At 45.7% G+C, this 16,881-nt stretch overlaps 1 protein-coding gene across 2 annotated transcripts in view; it reads left to right on the top strand.

Moving 5' to 3' along the window:
• LOC117579303 overlaps positions 1-14,371 on the top strand; it is a 26,329-nt gene extending 11,958 nt beyond the window's left edge. Inside the window, exons 9-10 of one of the 2 annotated variants that reach the window (XM_034265111.1) lie at positions 12,783-12,788; positions 14,361-14,371. Coding sequence is in view for 1 of the 2 variants with exons in the window: in XM_034265112.1 (XP_034121003.1) it covers positions 999-1,010 (12 nt within the window). In the remaining variant the exon portion in view is untranslated. Of the gene's footprint in view, positions 1-998; positions 1,062-12,782; positions 12,789-14,360 lie in introns of those variants that run through there. The other variant, XM_034265112.1, reaches the window with a different exon arrangement.
• The last annotated feature ends 2,510 nt before the right edge of the window (positions 14,372-16,881 follow it).

The raw sequence follows: 16,881 nt of genomic DNA, 5'->3' as shown, positions 1-16,881 counted from the left end.
GTATTTGCCAGGACGAGCATTTAAGTTCCTTCCCAGAAATGCATAAAAATACGTACATATGTAGATGTAGCTGTGTGTATGCGTGTGTCATTTTTGTGTGCATTTTAATGCATTTGAAAATGCTGGGACGCCGATATGTAAGTCCATATATCGAGCAATAAAGGAGAAAGCTTTCGTGCAGGTGCAGCAAATAAATTTGAATATTATTGCCACAAAGAGGAGGAGGACCACCCACCTATGATTATCAATAAGTGCGAAAGTGGAAAAAAGATGCAGATGCGGGAATGCTTTTCATGCAAATAACTACACGGAAAACCTTAAGCAGTCATCGAGATATGGGCCCGTGTCGCTGCGTCTTGGCCCTTGATTGCCTTTTCCCCAGGAGAAAAAGCAAAAAGCAAAACCCAAAAACCTTTTGTCTCATCAAGTGAAGTTAGTTAAGTTTGGAGGAGTCGCGACTTGCATTGGCCTTTTGCATATTCATGTATTCCAACAGCGGAAAAATTGATGGCAACATCTGCCTTAACTCTAAGACTGCAATGGCACATACAGCCCTGCCCTGCCCTCGCTTCCTTTCGTGCTGGGAGCAGGAAGTTCTCGACGACATCGTTGGAAGCACTCAACTGTAGCCGCGTTGATTTGCAGTCAAGACCGAGCCCTTCGCCACAGCAATCCCCAACGGTTCGTTTGTTCTGGCTGCCATTTTGCATGAATATGCATGAGCAGTTGAGCAGTTACAAGCCATCAAAACATGCCACACACTCCGAACACTCGCAAACACTGGGCAACACGCCCAACTCGCAGCAGAAACGGAAAGGGGGCAAAAATGGAGCAAAGACAGAGGGAAGGCGAGAGCTTAAAGGCTAAAAAGATGCTCCAGCGTTTGGCATTCGCTTGCCATATGAAATTTAACCGCGAGACTAACGAGTATATCGTTAGAGGCGCGATACAGCCAAGCCCAGTACGAGCCAGCCAGTATGCAACCCTTCCGTCAGCATCAGCAGCAGTAGCAGCAATAGAGGCATTGCCAATGCCACCAGCCATCAACACCGGCAACATGGCGAATACTTGATGTCCGCGTCTGTTGTTTGACGTGTTGCGTTTAATTGGAACACTCTACGACGTCGACGAGCGACGAGCGACGATAGCGACTCTGACGAGGCAAGGGCCAGTGTGGATGGAGTCCCCCCTGTGCCTTTTGATGTTGCAAGCTCCCCTGACATGGCCCCTGCCATGTGGCATTAATTCATGCAGCTTCAGCTTCAGCTTCAGCTTCAAAGCTGCCAGCGCACAGGCAACGAATATTCATTTAGTTGTTTTTTTTCCGCTTCACCTTTTTTCTCACACACATACACACACAAAAGGAGATGCTTTTCAGTGTTAGTTAGCGCCCAGACGCGTATGCAGTTTGGTCATACTTTTTTTTTTAAGGCACGTGGCAGGGCAACGGCTGGCTGGCTGGCTGGCTGGCTGGCAGGCCTGAGTTGGAATAGGAGCGGGAGCGGGAGCGGGAGCACTTTATTAAAATCTAAAGTTCATCGCAGAGTTTCTGTGGACCTTGCCAGAGATGGAGAGAAGGCGAGAAGGAGTGGATATAAAGTTTATTACATACAAAATTGTATTAAATGAAGTATTAAAGGTGAAGTTAAACCAGAGACAGATTCAACAAAATATTACTCAGAGAACAGCGAATTGTATGGTGAAAATAAACAAACCAAAACAACCCACACTCGGCATGAATCTGTTGCCATAAATGTTTAAACCAAAATGAAACTATTCAATTTTATGGAATTATTTTCGCAGGATGTTTCTACCCACACAATCAAGATGAATTAATTTGTCAGCAAAGGGAAGAAGGGAAACACAAATTGGCACTGGATATTATTATGTGGAGTAACCGGCATCGACGACAAAGTGACGACAATGCGACCAGACAGGCCATAAAAAGGAACTCGACGGCCCTGCGGCTGCCTGCAGCAATAACTCAGCCGATAATCATAATAAAAGAAGAGCGGAAGGGAAGTCACACGTAAGTATGCTGCAGAAAAAATAAGAATAAGAAAAAGAAAAAGAAAAAGAAAGCCCAGGCTGGCGCTCCTCGACCGGAGAAAGTCAATTTGTTAAGCTGCAGTCGGGCCTGGGAACAGGACCCAGAGACAGAGCCACAGCCAGAGGCGGAGCAGACCCAAGCCACGGCAGGGACCAGTGGAAGGACAATAGAAAGTGTGCAAAAGTGGGACGCACAAATATGCCCCAGGAAAAGAGCAAGAGAAAGAGCAAAGGCGAAGCAAGAGCCTTGCATGCGATAAAGATGAAGAGGACCCCGCTCTTTTTCCCTCACTTATTTTATTAGAATTAAATTGATTTCTTGCGGCAGCGCAAGGAGATCCACGGGGCAGGACGACGCCAACGACGTCGCCGAGCGAAGACAGGCGTTGGCTGGCATCAAAATTAATATAAAATGAAAAGTTTTGAAATTTATTGCAAATTGAATTGATTTATGCAGCCAGCGAGCGGCGAATGAGCGCGAGAAGGGGAAGGTGGTGACAAAGTGGAAAGTTCTGCCTTGCGCGAGAAAACTAAAGAGGAACGCCGGGAATCTTTTATGCAGCCGGCAGAGCGCGCGTTAATCAGATAAAAAGGTTCAACCTCAGTCGGAGGAGCAGTCTTAGCAGCAGTCGCAGTTTCAGCCTAAAAGTTATGCGAACTCACGCAGCACACGATCCGATCCGATGGCATGCGAGTACTTAAATTACACGCGCCCACATGCAGCGGGGTTACATCAAAAACAACAAAAACAGTCAAAGGGAAATAACAGCAGCAGCAATAACAACACAGCACAACACAACACACACGGGTGGAAATGTTTTGGGCACGTTGCAGTTGCACGCAATTAAAATAACACTTGTAAAAATATTTATTTTATGTAGCGTGGCAAGTGTGGCAGGCCAAAAAAAGCATTGAGAAAAATATTTGCGAGCATGTGAACGCGGAGAACGACGGGTATTTAAAACGCTGACTACGACAGCTCAAAGTTGAAATGACCAGCACCTGGCCGGGCCCGGCCGCGGGACACGCAGACCAACGCCCGATGGCATGAGTTTAATGAATTCTGATAAGGAATTTAAGGAGTCGACTCGGGATTGCACTCAAAGTGGTTTCAACTCGTATTTAAATACTCAAATAATTGTAAGAATATTTAGTATCAATAATTTAATATTTATTTATATTTTCTCTGGAAGAATAGAGATGTCTCCCATATAAAAAATATTACATGAACGCTAATAAAGTGAGCGGCAGACAGTGTTTGGCAGCCCATTGACTACTGTTAGTTTCCATCTCCTTCCATCACATTCCTTTATGGTAATGATGGTCAAAGCCGGAACTGTGTGCAAAAAGTCGGTGCAAAAGCCATAGTGTTTAATTGGCTGATCCCAGTGAAAATGAAAAATGCAATAAAAGTGAACAAAACTGATTTCGTTGGAATAAATAAAAGGCCTTTGTGCGGGGCAACAGAGCATGCCTCAATGATAATAACAAAATAGTAATAATGGACACAAAGGGAATCTGAAATTCATTAAAATACAATTTGTTTGGCCTGCTGACATTCTTGCCCCAACCCTAAGAAAATCAGGCACACAAAAAAGGACACTTGGGAGGGTATATAAATGAAAATGAATTGCATTTCATTAATTGGTTTTAAACATGCATAAAGCAATTTAACGTATTTGAATTTAGGTTTTTCGATCTCTGTGTTGTTTCTGCTTAAAAATTGCTCCAACTCAATAACGCAGAAGGACGTCCCTTTGCTCCGCTCCAGAGATTTTCCCGAACGATTCCCGACCGTAACAAACAGGAAATGAACGGAACTTAGCGGCCACGTTGATGGAGAGAAGTAAAAAGCGTCAAGAAAAAATAGAGGGGAGAAGTATATTTCAAACGGAAATGTGTTCAATTTTAGAAATAGCACAAATACACAAAAAACACTCAATTCAATGCTGTTGAGGGACACGAAACACACACACACACACATGGCACAGGAAGCAGAAATGAAGAGGGGCCGACCCATTGGACATATAAGCGAATCGGAAATACACTACAAAAATCCGTAGGTAGCTCCAGAATTGATCTTCTAAAGCTGATAGCCTAATTAAAATAGAAATCATTTACCATGGAATTCTCTTGCTAAAATGAGTAACTGGACCTTAGTGCTCGGTGGTGTATGGCAAGGAATGGCAGCAGGTAGCATCAGCGGCTAAAACGGGACAGGCAGTGTGGCAGCCAACAAAGCGCAAAGCAAACTGCAACAAAATGAAACCAGCAGAAAACAAACCGAGGCCAACACGCCGAGCACGTAGACTGGCCAAAAGAGCCAGCGAACCGAGCTTGAAAAGTTAACAAAAACAGAGCAAAAAGAGAGGAAAGAGACCAGACAGACAGACAGACAGGCAGACAGACAGAGAGAGCGAGAGAGAGAGAGGGGGAGTGAGTGTGAGGGACAGCGCTTCAGTCGAGACATTTGCGACCATTGTTGGCCATGACAGAGACCAGCCAAGTGGCGGTCCATTGTGTGGCCTGAACTGGATGACTGGACGGTACTGTAGAGGGAAGAGCACTGGAACGAGTTGGCATGGCAGCAGGCAAACGGACGTTCACATGAACGCCATCGTCGAGCATCCGCTGGGCTCCAATGTACGTCGCCCCCGCACTTGGTATGTCAATTGAATCATCTTGGCCCGGAATGGAATGCTTTATGCAGCTTTCTCCCAATTGAACTTTTGAAAGACTGTTTCGGCAAACGCAATTAGAATGCCACAGGTCCAGAGAACACGACACACGTGCCAATGCCACCGTGGGGAACTCTCCACAATGAGAAACTATGAACTATGACCCATTTCATTGGGGGTATCTGCGTCTACCATCTGCCATCTGGGAAAGTGTCGGGGCACAGCGCAGATTGTCATTCATTATGCAATCAATATTGATTGCTTCACGGCTCGCGGAAAATGCTGAAAAGTGACTTGCCAATTTTCACAACGCATCGCCTCGCCTCGCCTCGGAGAGGAAAAGTTATTCAAGTGTCCCACTGGAGGTGGTGGGAAAGAGCTTAAAGTGGATACGCTTACTGCAGACAACATTCGATGGCTGGTTGGAGAATTTTCCTGGGTATCTCTTGGGTCTGTACAGCCTTCAGTGTGGTGCTGCCGGCACTTTGATGCCGCACTCCACTGACATTTTTCATGCTGTGTCGCGTACGCTGATTGATGAATGAATAAACGAATCAGCGAATGAAGGAATGAACGAGCGAATGGCACGGCATGGCACAACTTTTCAACCGTAAAAATATGTCAAGTGGACAGGCAGAAGAAGTTAACGCCTCTCCCCCTCTAAGCCTCCACCACAGAAGATCCAGCGCAGAGCCACATACTGGGCATCAAAATAAATGACTTTTCGATTCGTCTGCTCCAATCAAATCACATGTGCGTTCCCTGCCCTCCCGTGCAGCAACACACACAACTTGCCTCAAAAACTAATTTCCCAACAAGTGACAAAGGAAAACAAAATTCATTTTACTTTTTTATATATTTCCCCCCACGCAGCTGTGACGCCTTCGCAGCTGTGGCAATGACCAGGAGGAGACCATAAATCAATCCTGAACTACATCAAACTGTGGGATTCTGGGCAGCTGCAGATGCGCCTCTTTTGCCACTTAAACGAAACTAAATTGTCTTCATGATCCTGTTAGCATCCGCCAATAGCATCCGCCAAACCTTCCTGGAAGCCCATCAGGGCCTGATATTCCTATCTCCTAACGCTTTCCAAGCTGAAGGAGGACCCACCAGAGTTTGCTTATATTTTTCCAAGAACTTCCCTTCAATCTCCTCTATTTGACTTACAATTTCCGCTTTAAAGAGATCAAAATCTTTTAATATAAACTAATTAGACAATCCAACGTCGATTAATTATGTTTGCTTGAATTTGACCGATTTTTCCACCAAATTAATACCGTGAGTTGTGTTCAGAGCAACCGCCAGGAGCAGGACAATCACAATGAAAATCTTTATTGCTGCGCAAAAGAGGATGAAGCGCGTCTGGAATCTTTTGTATCATTTATATTCATTTAAAAATAGATAAGGAGCCGAGTAAAAGGTCGAAGGCTATCGCCAGCAGCTTCACATTGCACGGTGCTTACCTCACGAAGATTCTTAGAATTGCAATCATTAATATGCTTGTTTATGAACTTCCTCTATGGACTTGTGTAGATTATAGTTAATAGAAGAAGTCACTAAAAGCCAGATTAAAAAGCTGCATTGAGTACGTCTAGCAACTGGTCCATACATCATGATAATGTTTAAGGCAGAAGGCAGTGGCTGGGTTGTGGTGGGCTATCTGGAAGGGGAATATCTAAATACATATGGAAATGGCAAATGTATCCCAGAATTGAATTTGACAGTTGACAAGACAAGAGAATGCCACACAATGCGATACAACAACAGATTCGATGGGGACTCGACCTGAGCCATGTGTCTCATGGGGTCCCCGGAGAGTTTACGCTTAATTGGATTAAGCCTGGTCTCATGGTGTTGGCCAAAAGCGTTTAATGGAGGATGGCGGGAGGATTATGGAATATTAAACTGTTGCGAGGTTTACTCAATTAATGTAATGTATTCCCTCTCTAAATCAACCACGACTGACAATTGCTGGAACGCAACGTGAGGAGGGAGTACTGGGGTCTGAGAGCTAAGCCCCGAGATGTTTCCTGCTGCTGGAAAACTTTAACTTGAGATGGTTTTTCCCTTAGCCAAGTCACATGCTGTGAGGGAAGCCTCGCTCCTTCCCTGCACTGCCACTTCTGACATTCTGCATCCTGACTTGCAGCTTATCATTGCACTGCTGCCTGGTCACTTTTCCGTTCCGTTCCGTTCCGTTCTGTTCCGTTCTGCTCCGCCTGTCCGTCCGGTGCTGTCGTGTCTTCGGCGTCCGTTGAGTGCATTAATTCGCTTGCATAATACTTTAATGTTGGTGCTGTCCCTCCCCTCACTCCCCTCTACCACTCACTCTTCCTTCTACGGCTTACTCTGACAAACGGAAAAGCTTTTGCCTCTGCTTCTACTGCTGCTGCTGTTGATGATGATTCTAGCTGGAAGGAGCTGCGAAAACTTTTGCCGGGCTGCAGGAAGTGCAAGAAAATTAAGAAAATACTCATCGGTTTTCTCTCTCTCTCTCTCTCTCTCTCTCTAAGGCAGTGCTTATGCTATTTACGACAGTGAACATTGAAATTATACGCACAGCCCAGCCTCTAGTGCGCTCTCCACTTCACTGCCAAAGTAAAAGTCAACATCCAGAGAGCCGAGTCTAAGCCGAGAAACAGCTGGAGAAAAAAGAGAATAAAAAGCAAATGTCCAAAAGAAATTTCAAGTGTTGTAAAATGGCAACATGGATTGTTGGGCAATTTGTCGGTATGTTTGTGTGTGTGTGTGAGCACCAAAAAAGTTTCATCCCCACACACAAATGACCAAAATGCAAACTTTGGCTCAAGCAGCGAATCACCAAAGCGATCCAGAAGAGTTCTTGAGATATGAGCACAATTTAAACTTGGCGCAAAGGGCCAGTTGGCAATGGCAGTGGCACTGGCAGTAGCGATATCAGAAGTGTAAGCTTTGAATGATAAGCCAAAATGAGCCTTGACTTGTCCAAAGGCGATAGGAAAGGCGGGCATTTGGCATAGGGGACTCTCGTGGTTCCGCTGCGGAAACAGTTGGTTTCCTTAACTTGCATCAAACTTGTAAAGGGAAGACACACTTCAGGCATGGAGAATATCATCTAACACATTATGTTTCGATGTAGACATTTCAGAGCAGAATGGTTAAGCGGAATGGTAAGCTTAATGCAAGTTTTCACTGAAGCATTCTAGTTATGACAATTATATTTAATAGTAATTTATTTATTTAATATTTTATGTATGTATTTAAGAATTTAATACACTCTAAACGGCTTGATACTGGGACGGGTACAGAATAAGACTGATGCAAATTTGTACTGACGAAAATGATGACTGCAACGGAATGGCGAAAGCTCTATGAACGGCGCGCCGCGGCGTCTGCCGACCCTTCGTGACCCCTTCGTTCTGCTACCTGCTGTTCGGCCTGGCACCTAATCTCTCGGAGAGATTCTCGCTTGAGGAATCGCCTAACACGAAAGCGGACTCGTAAAATGCAAACACACTAAAACAGTGCAAGCGCCAAAGCTAAGATTAAAGCTGTGCCATTTATGATTTATGATTTATCAGCAAGCTGTATTAGCTCCGCTAATGCAACTAATTCAACGAAATAAATATGATGTTTGTTTGCTCTTCTTGGCTGTCGCAAAGTGTAAGGTTTCCCTTTTGAAACAGAGCACTTCCGTACTCTTCACGGGTTCATATTCAATTCAAAGGCATCGACTCTTTCTCACATCGTTAAAGAGACGACCAAAGTTATCATAGCTGTCCTCAGACTCCCTTCCTTTTGGGGGTAAAATAAAAACTTTTCAAACTGCGAAGCAAACAAAAAGAACTGACGAAATCATGGCCATAAACAGAATCAATGAGCAGTAAAGCGGCAATAGATTTGAGTTATGGTTATTAATAATGCCTGGACTGCCTGCCTGCCAGACCGCCTCGTACCCCTGGTCAGACAATGAGATAACCTCGTGGCGATCCGAGACAGGACATGGTACATGGTGCGAGTACATGCAGCAATGCAGACTTGTCTGGCTCCGTAATACAATAATAATACGAATATGAGGGGTCTGTCGGCTGGACCTGAAACTGAACCTGGAAGAAGGGCTGACTGGCTGACTGGCTGGCTCCCTGGCTGGCAGTCAAACAGCAACGGGCAATGAACAAGAATTAAGCTGTGCCTGGCATCCTTCACAAAACATTGCATCGTGTGAATCCAATATTGGATGGTGGAGAGCTCTTGCCTCGTCTCTTTGCTGCCGGCTGTTCCCCTGCCGGAAATGCCTGTTGTCTGGCTTCGTAATATTTTGCTCGTTACTTTTTAATATGACTCACAAACAACATCCGAGTTCGCAGACACACAAACAGGAGAAGCACAATGGAAGGGATACCGACAGGACACACACACACACACACAACAACATGCCGAGAGGATACACTCGTGTATTATCTGCTCTAAGCGGGGACAATGCTAAAATCTATCTGGAAGTGAAAATTTTATTACCTCTTGCCCAGGGACAAGGGGCCGACAGGGCACTGTAATCAGTGCATGTTCTTGTCAGGAGTGTCAGAGGATTACTCATAAAATTGCGATATCTTTTGTCACCTTTGCGAGGGTGAAACTTCAAGTGTGGGAAGGGTAGCTCCAGCTCCAGCTCCTGTCTGGGGTAGAGATTTGCGGTTGCCCCCGGGCACCCCTCTTGACCGACATTAAGCTCATCCATTAGCTTTTTGTGCTTATGATAAGCTGCTGCCCCTGCCACCCTTCACCCACTTGAAAATTGTTTCATAAATTCTACTTGAACTACCCCGAAAACTTTGCATCTGATGTGATGGCTTGAGGGTGCTTGCCGCTCCCCCCTCCAACACTGGCCATTGAATCTCCCCCTGGGAATACACATACAAAATACTCGTACACTCGTATGCTTACTCAACAGAATAAGAATCGGAATCGGAATCGGAATCGGCATTGAAATCGGATTCGAAATCAGCATAAATATTATTACAAAATGCTTGACCGCACTTCAGAGTGCCAAGTCAACAGGGGGGACAGCATTTGCTGAGCTCTACAAAAGCAAATGCTTGCTCGAATTCTTGTTATTTATTTCACTCTTCCTCAGATGTCGCACAGGCTTCAATCACACCTGCTGCAGTCAGGCAAGCCAGTTGGAATAACTCCTGTAAGAATACAAGAAACATTTGACAGTTCCGTATTCCCCATTGAAAACTTCTCACCGAAATGGATTGCAGGTTGACGTGTATTAAAATGTAAAGGGCCCTGGGACATGCCATGACTGTAGAGTGGAAGTTAAGGTGACATTTCAGAACTAATCAAAGACTTAAAGACTGTCGCTATCTTAGTAGACAGCTTTATTTTGGCCCCTGCATCTCGCTCATTAGTCAAGCGGCTATTTCCACTACTGTCGGTTGCACCTCCCCCTCCTGTGTGCCCCTCCTCCCGCTGCGCAATATATGAGCTTTCAGTGTCCTTTGATGTGTTGCCTGCCACCACAGCTCAGGGGCATTTCCGCTTTTGACGCCGCCATTACTGTCGCCATTTGGCGTTTGACTAACAAAAAAAAAAACTACACTAGCCCCTCTCTCTCTCTCTCTCTTGCTGCCTGTGTGAGGGTGTGCGCTTTTTCCTATGTAAATAAATATAAATATGAAACTCTTTTTCTTTGCTCTATGCCACACATACATATAATATACATAAAATTTGCTTGTAGCTGGAGCTTTATGCATGCAGCATGAGGGAGAAACATTTCATATTGCACACACACTCACTTATACATGTACATATATTTTTCATAAACTGTGAAATTTAGGTCACAACCACGGGGTATGCGAGCACGAGCATTATCCGTGCAGCAGGCAAGATGGCAGCCAAGGCAGGCAGCAGGACACTCCCGGGACAACGTCGTCTACTATTAAACGCTAATGCAGGCGTCCCCTCCCCTCACGCTCTGCAGCACCCAGCCAGCGAATCCCCAGCGGTCAACGGACGGACGCCGTCAAAGCTTCGTCAAAAATGAATATGCGCATAGGATGCGGCGGAAATATTAAGCATACGCCGCGTGTTCTGTAGCTGGTGCTAGTGCTGGGTCCTGGCTCCTGGGTCCTGGTGTGTATGCCGCATAGTGAAAATTACGTAAACTCAAGGTGCAGCGGCGCAGGCTAGTTTATCCAAGACGGTGTTCTGCAAAGAGAGTTCCCCAAATCTTTGTTTCAGGGAAAGGTACGGAAGAGATCCAAACTTATGAGCCTATATTTTATTTAGATATTCAATCTGTCGCTGAGATTTTACTCTGCAATCAAATGAGCGGGAAGTTGTTTCCCAGAACACTTCTTTCGAAGCACACATGAGGTGGCTCTCCACCGCGTAGCCCCCGCTCCACGTATAGCCAGCGGGTCTCTAAGGTTCCAAAGTATGATTGCGTGCCTAAGCGCCATCTTACGGTTGATAGCTTCATTATAGTGCCGTGTTTGGCGTAGCCGAAGTTGCATATGGCAGATTACCCCTTCAGCTGCTGCTGCTGCTGCTGCCACTTGTGTTTGTTGCAAGTGCTGATTATGCCTTGGAGGGGCAAGTCTTGGACGTTGCCTGCTGCCGTCTCGCTCGTTTACGTTTTTCTAATTTTAGTTAAAGTGTTTTGCTTGCACGCCTGCCCTTCCCTGCCCTGCCCTGCCCTGCCCTGCCCTGTTACTCGTTATCGCTTTCGTGCTGCTTAATTTTAAAATTGCAAGCAGAGGTTCCCGTCATGGCCTCCTTTCCGCTGTTGGCCAAGTGAAAGTTCCTACAACATATGTACATATATGGGCTTTGGTGGAGGCTCCTTAAGATCTAGTAATTATGATTGGCACAGGGAAGGCCTTTTCCACCTGAAACGGAAGCCTGAAGTGTGTTCAATTAAGGGGCCACGACGAAGTGCAGAGTAAAACCATCTGACTTCTGGTGGAAGTTCGACCAAAACTCCATTTGAATTGTGTAGATGTTCCGGGGGAGCCCAAACCAATTTATCAACTTCCTTTGGCAGCCGATACTCAACCCAAAATCAAACCAAAAGAATCCATTAACAAGCACTTTCCATAAACTATAGACAAGGCAAAAAGTGGCTCAACCTCTTCCTGCAGCAAGTAAATAAAACAAAGCAAAAAACGAGTTGGCATCCCTTGGCCAGACACTCATCCTCCCATGTGCATAAATTCCAATGGGAAATCCATGGCTGCTCCGCACACAGACAGCGGATATTGTTGAGATTTATGGCGACTACTATGTTGGAAAGGCTTTGCCATATTTATTTGAAAATAAGTTGCATCCCAATCAGGCATGCCACTCCCTGAGGCAGCCTACTGGGAAGAACAACAACACAAAAATGAGGATTCCCAGTTGCTGCTGGTTTTAAAAACCCCAAAAGGATATTACATATCCTGTTCCTAGTCGTGTAAACGCCATTACAGATTGAATATTTGCTTAAGTCGAGTCCTGCAGTTTTGGCCTTGCTGCCATTTGATTTATGTTCCGGCTGCTTCCGCATTCGATTTTGTTTTTCTGAGCCGAGCACACGGACTTCGACCTACCCGGGACACTTTTTGTTTGCTGATTTTCATAATTTACGGTTGAATTGCTGAGCCCCCACAGACATTAGCTTCATTTTTGAGCTGCGGCAAAAGGATATCGCATCTTCGTACAATAATAATTGTTATCTTCTGTTTCTAGGGAATTGGCCTTGGTCTTGGCCTGTCGTTACCCCAGCTCCGCTCTGTCTTTCCACACTTCCTTCCGGCCTCCCCAGTGAGTTATGTATTGGAGTGCAAAATATGAGGCTATTAGAGGCTTTAGGGGTGCTGTTCATACGTGCAAGCTGCGCTTTTTCACACACACTTCGGGAACATGCTCTGCCATCGCAGACAAGAGCACCATCATCATTATTATTATCCAACAGCTCATGATTATTGCCATTATATGTGCGAGAGTACAAGAGCAGGGAGCGAAAGAGCAGCTGGAAAACGAAAATGAAAGCCGTTCAAGTCTGATGCTGCTGGTGCTCCTGCTCCTGCTGCTGTTGTGGTCTCTTCTCCTTCTCCTTCTCCCTCTCCAATTTACCGTCTCAAGTGACTATTCACAGTTGAAGATTTATTGAATGTGCGCCAGCGATGTGCTGGCTGTCTGTCTGCTCCTTCGACTGCTGCTGCTGCTGCTGCTGCAGTCCTGCCCACCGAGTGTCTGTGACTGAAAGTTTGCCCTGTCTGCTCTTTGGCATTGGTATTGAGTGTTTATTTATTTTCAAGCATCATAAAAAATACACACAGCCATCCGTACACAAAAACCAGCATCCAGAGCCAGCACCAGACGAAAAGACTATTTGGAGAAAATAAGCAGAAGGCTGGCCGGGCCGCCTCCTCCAGTCGGTTCCCACTTACGATTTCACGTGGAAAATGCTCACGAACTCGCAGTAAATTCTCTTGGTTATGTCCGGAAACTGGGAACACCCTCGACAGAACACAAGGACATTCAATTCAATAATTTTTGCCCGTATTCGACTGGCAGAAACAGCTGCAATTTTTACGCCAAACCAAAGTGTAATTTGTGGCCTGGGAAGTTTGTCTATTGCCTCGGTGAGGAGCGAGAGAGAGAGAGAGAGAGTGGCAGAGTCCCTTCTCCTTGTTGTTGCTGTTAAATGAAGCATCCGCTGGCAGAGTTGAAGATGTTTGCAATTTTTATTTCATTTGCCGGTCAATGAACATTGGAAATGTGTTAAGTGCTACCCTCCACAAGGCACTCCCCAGTCCCCCACCTTCAGTCACTTGTCTCTAATTGTCTACAAGTTGTCGGAATGGCTCTTAATGAAGTGTTAAACGATACCCCCGCACCCGCACCCGCACCCGCAGTCGTCCTGTAGTCCTGTAGTTCTGTAGGCTTACTTCGGGTATTTGGCACGCCTTGAAATATTAATTTTACTCTTGCCACAGCTGACACTTTCCCAGCTTTTCCACACTGAATTATTTGCTATTCTAGGAATTTTTCCAGCACTGCTGACAGCACTAATTACGGATCGATTCGGCTCAGCAAAACGTTGCAAAAGGGAATGGGATTGGATTCCTTTGGTCTGGAAACTCTGGCTTAGATTGAATGATTAATTTTGAACAATTTGTGACTTTGATGTATGAATATATTCAGTGAGTTGAGCAAATATCACATTTATGGCAGCGCCAGCTCACAAAATATCGCCAAGTCAGCTGCTGCAGAGCCCAAATTGAGGCACTCAGCGTCACCTCTTTCTCACTCTTTCCATGCAGCAATCTCTCTCTCTCTCTCTCTCTCGCTATCCTTATCGCTGCTCCTCTGTCACATTATATGGACAATCACTAACCACAAAAGTGACAAACAAACAAAACGAGCCGAAGAATCACACCCACACAAACCCTCTCTTTTCCCTGTCTTTTCCTGCAAATTGGAACTGCAAAATTTGCAACCAAATCCTATTTTCGTATAAGGGAAGCGAACTCAGCGAGGAGACGGAGACCACGAACCACTTTTGAGTGCTGCGGGCTGTTCAATACTTTTTCTTTTTCTTTTTTGTTGTACGAGTGGCGTACAGTCGTACGAGGGCGAGTGTGTGCTAGCTCCCAGTGCCAGCCACAGTTCCCAGTTACAGCCCCCGCCCGTGCACACATCAATCTCGCTTCCAACTTTTCTTAGATACGAATCTTTCATTTTCGTATTTCCTCTCAAAATTTCGTGTAACTGAGCTGGAACCTTAGAAAATGCGAGCAAAATAAAGGAATTTTACTACCCACTCCCAGACAGATAGTGTGGGAGTGCGAAGAGAGTGCTGATGCTGTCTGTTCCTATGTTCCTCATGTTAATGCCAGCCTACAACCTCCTGTGTCCTGTGTGGGTGTAAATGGAGAGTCTGCGACTTGCTGTTTACCCAAGGAAGAACAGAATCTTGTACAAATTTACTCCTGGGTCATTTGTGCTGTTGTTCCCATCATATCCCTTTTCCTTCTACTGTTCCTCCAGGGTAAGCATCTTGCAGCCAGGGCATCATTCTCAACGTCTGATTGCCTTGGATGGTATCAAATTTAAATTTCTTCATTTGCTTTTTGGTCCGTGTGCAAGTTCAAGTTTTTTGCTGTGCTCCAGCTCCAACTCCCTCCACCCTCTCTCTCTCTCTCTCCCCTGAATAGGGTAAAATTCAGGTCATGTGCGACCAAAAGTAAGTGGATGCGTTCTTATCAGCGCATACAAATGTTTTATCTCGCTCAGCGCGTGTGCAAGGACCAGGACGCAGACCCAGCACCAGGACGAGAACGAGGTATGAGGGTTGCCTGCGGTTGGGCCATGTCTCTGCCTCGCCCCTACTCCGCTCTCTGGCCATGTGCCTGGCTGTGTCTGTGTGTGTTTTGTTTTGCCAATTGTCGGAAGTGCCTTTAGGGGGAGCCTTGCATAAGTCACACACACACACACACACAGCCACAGCCAGTTAGACACTTTCTTTTTGCTACTTGAGCTTCCGTTTCCGCTTGCCTGCTCTGCTCTGCGCTGCTCCTCTTCTGTCTTCTGTCTGCCTTATTTACTTATGCATAGCATATAACCTTAAACATAATTTTGTTTGCCTTTCTGTTGTGTCCTCCACATGCAATTCTATATTCTATTTGCTCCTGCCCCACCCCTTTCCTCATCTTTTTGTCTTCTCTGTGGCGTTTTTTCTATTTTATCGCTTTGGCTCGTGCCGAGCTTTGCTGTAAAATTAAATCCCAAAAAATCCGAAAATTAACAGAAACAGAAATTAAAGCTGGGCGGGGGAGGACATTAGTCCTCCAAAGACTCTCCTGCTTGAGCTCCTTTTAACCCATTGTTGGCTTCGCAATTTCTCTACCAACAATTCAAGTGTCAAAATTTGCACTTGAAAGTATAATGGCCCAAGCCCCTAGGCTCATTGGCCAAAACAATGGAATTTTCGGAGCTGGCTAGCAGCATCCACTAGCCCAGCACACCTCCACTACCCCGTGCTAACCTAATGCTATCCTGGTGAAAACCGGAGCTTAGCCCCCGGGGGTCAAACATTCGCACAATGTCAGTCGAGTCGGATTTCGTGAGGCATAAAAACAACAACAACAAAAAACTGCATGCCCCATTGACATATGAGTGGGTGTGGCACTGCACCCACACATAAATGGAGCAAACACTCTGGGGCGGGGATGATGCAGGATGGAGGATGGAGGAGGCATAGAATGATGACGAAATGGCAAATGCATGCAGCCACACCGCATGAGAGAGGGAGAGCGAGAGTGAGTGGGTCGCTCCCTTCCCCCTCTCTTTCTTCTTCTAATTCTCTGGCTGTGCGTTTGATTGTTGGATTCAAACATTTTGGCATGTTTTGGGCATTTGAACTAGTTTCCATTTCCATTTCCATTGCAACCCAAAGCCGAAGCCATGGCACAGTGGGATCTGTAATCTGCACAACGTATTCCCACATACATATTCCCCATAATTATTTGCATATCTCTGAGCAATTTTAATCGCTCTTATTCTCGTTTCATTTCGTGCCACTGTGCCTGGACAGGGACTGGGGACTGGCACTGGGACTGAAATGTGTTAAATCCGCTATAAAAGCGGTTAACCGAGCAAACTGCAAATGCAAAATGCGGTTCACTTCAGTCCGGTGCAGTCCAGTTCAGTCCAGTCCGGTTGGGTTGCTTTAGTTTGGATCCACTCTGGTTAGACTCGGCTCGATTTGGTCCCGACTCTAACACTGCAAATGGGCTGCTGGGCTACTGCTGGGCTTTCATATTCACAACTCAGCCCAGGCCAAAGTGTTGATGGTTTAGTTTCGACCACATGCTGTGTCCTGCTAGGCGGGGCAAAAATCATTTTTGTGTTTCCCTTCTTTGTTCACACACACAGAAAATATACAAAACAATTATCAAAACAAAAATTAATAACAAATGCAAATGCAGTGGTTAGTATTTCATCATCAACTAAGAAAATAATTTGTGCAACTTATTTGTTTACTTTTACCTGTCAGTAGGAAAGCTTCCGTGCTTTCGATTTGAAAGCTGCGGCTTGCCCTGAACTACTTCCACAGGCCTAACGGGACCAGCAGCACTCACGAACAGCAGGTAGACAGGCGGGCCTCATTGCCCGTGCACTA

This window comes from Drosophila guanche, unplaced genomic scaffold (genome assembly GCF_900245975.1).
Source record: "Drosophila guanche unplaced genomic scaffold, DGUA_6, whole genome shotgun sequence".
NCBI classification, from domain to species: Eukaryota; Metazoa; Arthropoda; class Insecta; order Diptera; family Drosophilidae; genus Drosophila; species Drosophila guanche.
This window is presented reverse-complemented; position numbering and strand designations above follow the sequence as displayed.